The sequence below is a fragment of the Dipteris shenzhenensis genome, chromosome 20 (genome assembly GCF_047967505.1).
Source record: "Dipteris shenzhenensis isolate YYH24624 ecotype China chromosome 20, Dip_SZ_1.0, whole genome shotgun sequence".
Classification (NCBI taxonomy): Eukaryota; Viridiplantae; Streptophyta; class Polypodiopsida; order Gleicheniales; family Dipteridaceae; genus Dipteris; species Dipteris shenzhenensis.
The window spans coordinates 50,843,011-50,851,605 of NC_141615.1; the positions used below are offsets into that span (position 1 = coordinate 50,843,011).

General features: G+C 46.6%; 1 protein-coding gene across 1 annotated transcript; it reads left to right on the forward strand.

Moving 5' to 3' along the window:
- The first annotated feature begins 6,278 nt into the window (after positions 1-6,278).
- LOC147889811 (putative LRR receptor-like serine/threonine-protein kinase At3g47570) lies at positions 6,279-8,109 on the forward strand. The gene is made up of 3 exons (XM_087391318.1): positions 6,279-6,384; positions 6,468-7,595; positions 7,826-8,109. Exons 1-3 carry the CDS (start codon positions 6,279-6,281, stop codon positions 8,107-8,109), a joined length of 1,518 nt encoding a protein of 505 aa, XP_087247444.1.
- The last annotated feature ends 486 nt before the right edge of the window (positions 8,110-8,595 follow it).

The following is an 8,595-nucleotide window of genomic DNA, read 5'->3' on the forward strand; positions in this document are numbered from 1 at the left end:
AAGTTTTGGAATTCCAATTGCCATCTTCTTATTTTTATTTTCTATTAAGATTTTAAAATTGACATGCCCATATCTCTTGTGCCATTTTGTGAAAAGTGGCATCTGTTGCAGTTGAGCTGACATGGCATGAAAATATGGTACTGAAGCTAGCATTCTGAACAAGTCCTTCCTTGACAGCTTTTCCTACTAGGTGATATCCTTTGGATTTATCTCTGATAGTGCGTTCATCTCCATCAAAGATGACTCAATAGTTGTGTTCTGTCATTTGACCAACTAATAAGAGGTTCTTGCTAAGTTTTGGAACATAGAGTACATCTTTCACCAATCCTTTCGTACCAATGAAATTGTTCATAGGGATAATGCCTTTCCCTTGAATAGGATCGATGTGTTATCTGTAGTGTAGATAACATTCTTCTATCCTTCTAATGGTTTAATCTCTGTGAACCATTCCTGATGCTTTGTCATATGAGATGATGTGCTGTTGTTGATGTACTAAGGATCCTGATCTGCTTGATCGGCTTTATAACTAACTTCCCCTTTCGAATTGCAATCTATGTCAAGATATACTGTTTTAGTCTTCTGCATATCCTCACTTGCAAGACACATATTCTCAGGTTCATTGGCATAATGACTGTGACTTGAATGTCCACCGCGATGATTTCCTCTTCCTTGAAAATTTCCTTTATTGTTGCTGGATTGACCACCTTGGTCGTCCTAGTTCTTGCGGCAATCTCTTTGCATGAATGGCTTGCGTTCAAAGTTCTTCATTAAGTAAAATTGACTGTAGCTCTTTCAATGTCAAAATTTGCTGTTGGATGGCAATACTCTGGACTAGATTCTCGTATCCCTCTCCTAGTCCATTCAAGATGACTTGAACCATTTCTGTGGGATACATGGTCTTTCCTGTTGCTACGAGTTGATTGTTATAATCCTTGATCCTGAGTATGTAAGCAATGACCGATTTCATTACTATTCTGGAAACTCTCGTTTATCTAGTTTCTCAGTGTGAGAATCGTGGATGTGTTCTTGGTGGACTCGTAAAGAGCCGCGGACATATCCCATGCTTCTTTTGATGTCTTGACTGTGTCGAGCTATCCTAGCATGACATCTTGCACAATCTGCTTGATCAAATAATATGCATATTTGTCTTTCTTGTCCTATTCTGCCCTCGGGGGGGTCACTATGTATAAACCCTCTATATCACGTGCGTTCAAGGCCTATATTAAAAGTCCCTTATCTGTAAAAGATTTCATGAATAAAATGTACCCCTTTTCTATACAAATCTGTAAATTTTTTCCAAAACTATTTTAAATAGTCCCTTATGTATATTTATTTCTGTAAATTTTAGAAATAAAAAAAATCCTTCTGTTGAACTCACGTGATAGGGTTACATATGATGAGTGACCCCCCCGAGATTCTGCCTATGCTTGGGCAATTGCAGGAGTGCTATAGGTGCAGTCATTGTTGCTGCAGTTGTAGATCCCACTATAGATCTCACTGTTGGTGTTGTAGAAATAGGTGGAGTAGAGCTATTGCTAGTTGGATCATCCAATGGTCTAGGTGTAGACCCATCGACATACTCCCATTTTCCTTGAAGTATTCATTTTAGGTGCTGGGTGAGATGCATCGATGTAGAGGCTGATGTGCATGCAAGAAGTGGATTTGTCATCGAGGCCCAAAAGTATGTGATAGTTGTGCCAAAATGTACACATGATGTGACGAGCATGTAAAGCATGGAAAATCAAGTATTTTTCCTTTTTGGAGCGCCCTCAAATTCTTCCTGGATCAAGAGATACGACTTGATCTATGTGGAGGGGCAAAAGGGTGGAAAATGAAGATGTGGCACTGTGATGTGGCAAATAGGTGCACATGGAAGATACATAGTGTGCCTAGGAAGAGATTACTATGCTTGTGGAGCATTGTTGAGGTGGCACTATCTGGGTGCACATGCAAGGTGATGTGTGTGCCTGGCAAGAGGTAACTGCGTAGCACAGTGTGCCACATGGCACTATGACTTGGCAAGTGATGTGGCAGATAACATGTATGCCGGCATGGCAGAAGGGTCAACTATGTTGATGTGGTAGACTGGATAGACGTGGTACCCGTGGAGATTATTGCCACATGTCAAGACAAGCAGGTGATGAGGCCAATGGATATCACTGCTGACATGGCACTTTGAGGCTCTTGTTGATGTGGCAGATATGTCTTTGTGGTAATGTGCATGTGTGACGTGAGGTAACCACACCGATGTGTGGTAGATGTTTTTGCCATGTGTCATAGTGGGAAGATAAGGTGAGTGACCTTGATAAGGCCATGATGAAATCCTACGAATATGCCAATTCCATAAGACTTGGACTTGCTATCATGATTGCTTATGGAGTCACCTTGTCTTGCACATTTTGCATGGGATGGCTACTATTTGGTAGAGGTCACCATGAAGAAGTTGGAACTCATTGTCGTGTTGGAGAAGCTCGTAGGAGAGCCACGGGCGTGTTGGAGCTGAATATATAGACTAGTGTGAAGAAAGATGTAGGAGGGTAATGAGGCGGATGGCATGTGGGCTTGGCTTGTGCATCTTCTTCTTGTTCTTGCAAGTGAATATCATGGTATGCTGCGTGCCAGGAAAGGAGGAAGCTGGACCGTTGCTTGAGTTGAAGAGATCAATTTTGGATGATCCCTTGGCCAGCCTCTCAAGCTGGCACACCACCACCTCCTCCTCCTCTTGCTCCTCAACTCACAATTCTTCTTGCCCACCACCTTGGTTTGGCCTCGTTTGCCACCGTCTCCATCATCGTGTCACCTCTCTCTCCCTCCCCAACCTTGCTCTTCACGGCTCCTTGCCTCCCTCCCTTGGCCATCTCCCATTCCTCCGCACTTTCAACCTCTCTTCGAATCTTTTCTATGGTACCATTCCTCTTCAACTCGCCAATTGCACCTCTTTACGAACGCTTGATCTCTCTCAAAACAATCTCACAAGAAGGGTCCCTTGCGAGTTGAGCCTCTTGGGCAAGATGGAGCTGCTTGATCCCAGCCAGAATCAACTCTCTGGCATCATACCACCTGTGCTCAGCTTGCTGAATCGAATGGAGCTGCTCTGCCTTGGGGGAAATAGACTGACAGGGGACATTCCATCGACCTTGTCAAACTGGTCTGCTCTAGTCTCTCTTGATCTCTTCGAGAATCAACTCTCTGGTATCATACCACCTGAGTTTGGCTTGCTGAAAGGAGTGGAGCTACTCTACCTTTGGGGAAACTCACTGACGGGGGCCATTCCTGCGACGTTGTCAAACTGCTGTGCTCTAGTTCGGCTTGCTCTCCTCTTCAATCAACTTTCTGGCATCATACCACCTGAGATCAGCTTGTTGAATGGAATGGAGCGGCTCTACCTTGGGGGAAATAGACTGACCAGGGACATTCCACCGACCTTGTCAAACTGCTCTGCTCTAGTTTCTCTTGAGCTCCTCAAGAATCAACTCTCTGGCATCATACTGCCTGTGCTCGGCTTGCTGAATCGAATGGTGCTGCTTCGCCTTGAGGGAAATAGACTGACAGGGGACATTCCAACGACTCTGGCAAACTGCTCCTCTTTGGTGATCCTCATAATTAGTAACAACGAGCTCACGGGCAGTCTCAAGAGTATTCTCTTGGGACTCTCCAACGCCACAAAATTCCAAGTTCTGGATCTGGGACACAACCGTTTCCAAGGAGAACTTCCCGATGCCTTTGACAGATTCCCCAGCCTCGTTGAAATTCTTATCGGACACAATTCTTTAAGTGGTCCCCTACCTCGTTCGCTTCGGCACCTCAAGAATCTACTTAGGCTCGCCCTCGATGATAATATGTTTCAGGGTCCGATTCCCAACACATTTCTTACCGGCTCATTCCAATTAGAGGCGTTAAACCTTTCCTCGAATAATCTCACAGGTGGAGTTCTATCTTAGCTTTCTCTTTAGTGTCCCGAATCATCAACTTTGGGTTTTGTATGTACAATATCTTTACATTTCCTCTTGGTCACAATAACTACACAGGTTCCATTCCCGCCGATCTGGGAGCCTTGCTGTCACAAGGGCAAAGTTTTCCCTAAATTTTTTTTCACTTTTCTCTTTTCCTTTGCTCCTCGGTTTGGTCCCCTACCGGGATCCCAAAGTACCCGCTTGACCTCTTGGATTTGCAACTGCCTTGCTGACGAGAACCTCCACCTGATTGACTGTCCTTCACCTTCACAAAGGTGCCTTGATCCTTCAGACGCTCAGAAGAAAGGCCTAGAGCTCCTCTCGAGAGCTACGACCTTGAAGGACCTCTCTTTCCCAAAACACTTGCCGAAGCGCCGTGTAGCAAAAGTGATGTCCGAGGCTTGCTCTGGAAACTCAGTACAAGAGGGGGAAAACACCTGTGAAGTCTGTTCCCAAAAACCCCTTGTCTGACTAGTTGAGGCTAACCAAATTTAGCCGGGACTACTCTGTCCAAACCGCCAAAATAAACTGGCAGTACCCCCAGATTAAGTGGACTGTGCCAAAAAAATGGCCAACCGCCAGGAATCGAACTCGGGATCTCCAAGGAACTATGCGCAGAGCTTCTCGTTGAGCTAGCCAAGTGGGCTGGTCTTGGTTATTGAAACTAAAGACCACCCACTTATATACATACTGTACTTACTTCCATGCGGGCAACCCAAACACCTGCGTGGCCAAACAGGGTATTCAAACCCTCGGCCTCCTTGCACAGACTTGGAATGCCAACCACTGAGCCAAATCTTCGTTGGTGTAACCGAGAGGAGTCACAGAGCTATATTCTAACTTGGACCGAACGCGGGCGCTCGCAAAAAGGGCGCGTCCCCTGCACGCAGGATTCGAACCCAGAACCATTGGAAACCAACCCGCAGCGACTGTCGTTGGGCTAGCCATGGAGCCAAGTCTTGGTTAGTGTAACCAAGTGCGGCTCCTTGGCTATATTGTATCCTCTGATAACCAGCAAAAGGGGGTCGGCCCCCTCGTCAGCTCGCGCTCTGTCTCCCTTGCTCGGACTCGAACTCGCGACCTATGCGAAGATGCTGCGAATACCTCACGGCCTAGCTAACCATCAGGGTCGTGGCCTTGCTTGTGATCCATTCCTGCCCATATTGTTTTATAGAAGACCTGGGTAGTTGGAGCTATGGCGACCTCCCCGTCCCATGCACACGTCGAAAGGCAGGCTTCTAGCGTCGCCCGAGTTCTTTAGGCCTGTGGGGATGTGTACGTACAAAGGTGCTGGAAATGGCACTTTGAAACGGTCGTGGGAACTCTCCTCGACTTTTTCGTCGTCCTCCGTCGAAGGAGTCCGTCAATGGTCTAGAAGTCCGTCGTGTTCGTGCTGACCAACCGGGGCACGGCTATGATCATGCGTCCGGCCGGGTGATCTCGTCGGTGAGCGATGCTCTGCACTGGTGGGCTCGATCAATGGATCTTTGGAGAGGCTGTGTGAAGCTACCACAGCTTCGACGTGACGGAACTACAGTTCCGTCACCTTTTGTTACACGACGGCGGGGTCTCAGTCGGCTGGTTCTCCCTCGTCTAAGCTCCGCGGGCTCTGTAACCTTGTAGAGGAGATGTTCAGGAGGGTCTTCAGACCCCCACGAATTCTGGGATCGAACGGATCCCTGTATTGGTCACGCTGCTCTCTGCATCGACGAAATAACCTCCTGAGCGAGCACTTCGACTGACACGGCTCCTCCCACAGGCTACCGACCGGTCTGCCGGTTTATAGGCTCCTCCCTTAAGCCAAGGGGAAGCCCTGGCTCGAAGGAGGGCTGCTGAGACCACCTGCATACTCAACGCTCGACGAAGGGAGAGGGGAACGATGCATGCATCTTATCTACCTCAACGCATGGAACCAAAAACACTCAGAGAGGGACAATGAATGTCTTCTATTCCAAAAAGAAGAGGCCCTGTGGGCAAAACGCCACAGGGTAAGATTACATTGGGAGCATCTCTCTGATGCTGAAGCAAAAACCTCACAACACTCTCAAGGTTACAGCAAGAGCTCGCAGCTCACGATTCCAGCTCTGACGTCCTCTGAGTTCCTTGGCTCAGTCTGTCCTGGAATCCCCTAAATCCCCTGTGTGTGTTGTATCTTTGAATTTTTGAGGGAGTCTCCCCTTGGTCCCAACGTTCAGCCGCCTTCATTAAAGCCTCATTCCTCCTCGGTACCCTTTTCTCCAACAGTTACTTTGAAGGGCCAATCAATTCAAATCCTCCCGTTTGAATTGAGCCCTTTAGAGCCAAAGTTGGGAGTCCAACCTTACCATGGGCTGCTCTCCTTGGTTAGGTCCTAGAGATGTCAAAGGGTTGCTCCCCCTTGACCCAAAAGAGGGAAAGGACATCCTCCTTGCTGCCGATGTAGAGTCCGAAAGTGATGATGAAGGAGGGCGGACTGACCCTCGGTCCCTTGTCAACGGGCCACCCGTTACACCTGCCTGGGCTGTTGGACCTTAGATATATCGTACAACGCCTTAACTGGCCTGATACCACCGACACTTGAATCACTCATACAACTGCAACAGTTATATCTCTCGAACAACCACCTCTCAGGCGACATTTTTTCGACTCTTCATCATCTCGATCAATGTGTTCAATTGATCATTTTGCAACTAGAGAATAACGAGCTTGGTGGCCATTTACCGCCTGGTCTAGGGAACCTTAAGAGTCTAAAGTTACTGGATCTTTCTAGGAACAAGCCCACCGGGCTTGTTCCTGCGACAGCACCCTTCGATGATGCATCGATTACAAAGCTAACAGGAAACCCCAGACTTTGTGGAATAATTGTGCATCGACCTTGCACTAGCATATGGTCTCCACCCACGAATCCTTCACACGAGCACCATTTGGCTCAATTTGGACTCTCTGTAATGGGTTCGGTGGTCTTGGGAGGAATGCTCCTCCTGGGAATTATTTGGCTTCGCAGGCAGCGCAATATGCGCAAGGAGAGGGAGAGGATCTATCACGAGCAAGCCGTACAGGTAACTACGGTAAGCAGTGTGCTTCTAACGGGGACGCAGGTGAATCTAAAAGCAGATGAGTTAAGAGAAGCAACAGGACGTTTCAACGAAATGAATGTTTTAGGCAGGGGCAGCACGGGTATCGTCTACCGAGCTTTTGCTCCGGGAGGAAAAGTAGTGGCAGTCAAAGTGCTCAACAACGAGATCACATTGGGAGCTGAGGCCAGTCTCAGAAGAGAGGTTGAGATAATGGGCATGCTGAGGCACAGGAATGTCGTGAGAGTGTTGGGGTGTTGCTTTAATTTGGACGTGAAGGCGATCATACTAGAGTACATGCTTCATGGGAGTCTGGACAAGTATTTGCACCGGGGCGAGTTTGAACTTTTAGCAGAGCAGAAGCTGAACATACTGTGTGGAGTGGCACAAGGATTGGAATATCTGCACCACGGCCATCCTGTAGGAGCCATTGTGCATTGCGACCTCAAGCCTGGAAACATTCTGTTGGATGCAGACTTTGAGGCGCACATCTCCGATTTCGGAATCTCGAAGCTCCTCAAAAATGGCACCAGTCGCCAAGAGTACGCATCTTTTGTTTTGCGAGGGTCGATTGGATACATTGCTCCAGGTCAGTGGAGAGCTCTACATTGCAGTGTTGACAAATAGCCGTCCGTAGATTTTGTTGTGTATGAAGATTGCTCCTGCAAAATCACACAGAGGATGTAGACGTTGTATATTTTGTTGCGTATGAAGTTGCCCATGCATCAGCCAAATCACGGAGAGTATGGGTTCATAACTAGGGAGCTCGTTGCTGCCATTAGATTTTGTTGCTAATCATGCTTCTGTTAAATCTCGCAGAGTACGAGTACATACCCAATCTTAGTACGAAAGGAGATGTATACAGTTTTGGAGTGGTGATGCTGGAGGTCCTGACAGGCGAGAGACCAACGTCCCACGATATACCGCTAGAACATCACACCCTTGTGACTTGGGTGCGATCTGCCTTCCAAAAACGGGAGCTTTGTGTCTTCAATACTCCAAGGTTTCCCTCGGACATTGCAAGACGATTGGCACAAGTCGCTCTGCTGTGCACTCAGGATGCACCCACAAAGCGTCCCTCAATATATCACAAGGAACTTTAGACTAATGCCTATATAGGAATTTGGTGTTCAATTAGGAAATTTGAGCATATTTCCTAGATAAAAAAAGGAACTTTCCCCTCTTCATCTAGGAAATTCTTTTTCCTATATAGACAGCCAATGCCATCTTGGAAATTTGTCATGTAATATGGAGAATCAAGTGGATTCTATGTTTTCTATCTAGGAAACGACCTCTTTTTTTCATAGCAAATTGTATTTCCTATATAGATCACTCAATGCTATATAGGAAATGTGACATCCCATATGGAGAATCAAATGAATTTTCTATTTTCTATATACGAAATATGGTCTCTTCTAGGAAATATGCTCTTTCGTATATTAGAAATTAGCAAGACTGCATGTTTTGTATTGCAATTACCTACATAGGAGGAGTTTTTTGTGTAAGAAAGATTGTTGAATATTCCATATAAAAAAATATTTGTATATTAAAAATGAGCATGTACGTAACAAGTGTGGATCATTGTAATT

Bases quoted from the DNA above. Each gene is read 5' to 3' on its own strand.
- LOC147889811 (XM_087391318.1), top strand. From the start codon at position 6,279: ATGGGCTGCTCTCCTTGGTTAGGTCCTAGAGATGTCAAAGGGTTGCTC. The intron at 6,385-6,467 runs GTGATGATGAAG...GTTGGACCTTAG, and splicing joins TGCCGATGTAGAGTCCGAAA to ATATATCGTACAACGCCTTA. The intron at 7,596-7,825 runs GTCAGTGGAGAG...TAAATCTCGCAG, and splicing joins GATTGGATACATTGCTCCAG to AGTACGAGTACATACCCAAT.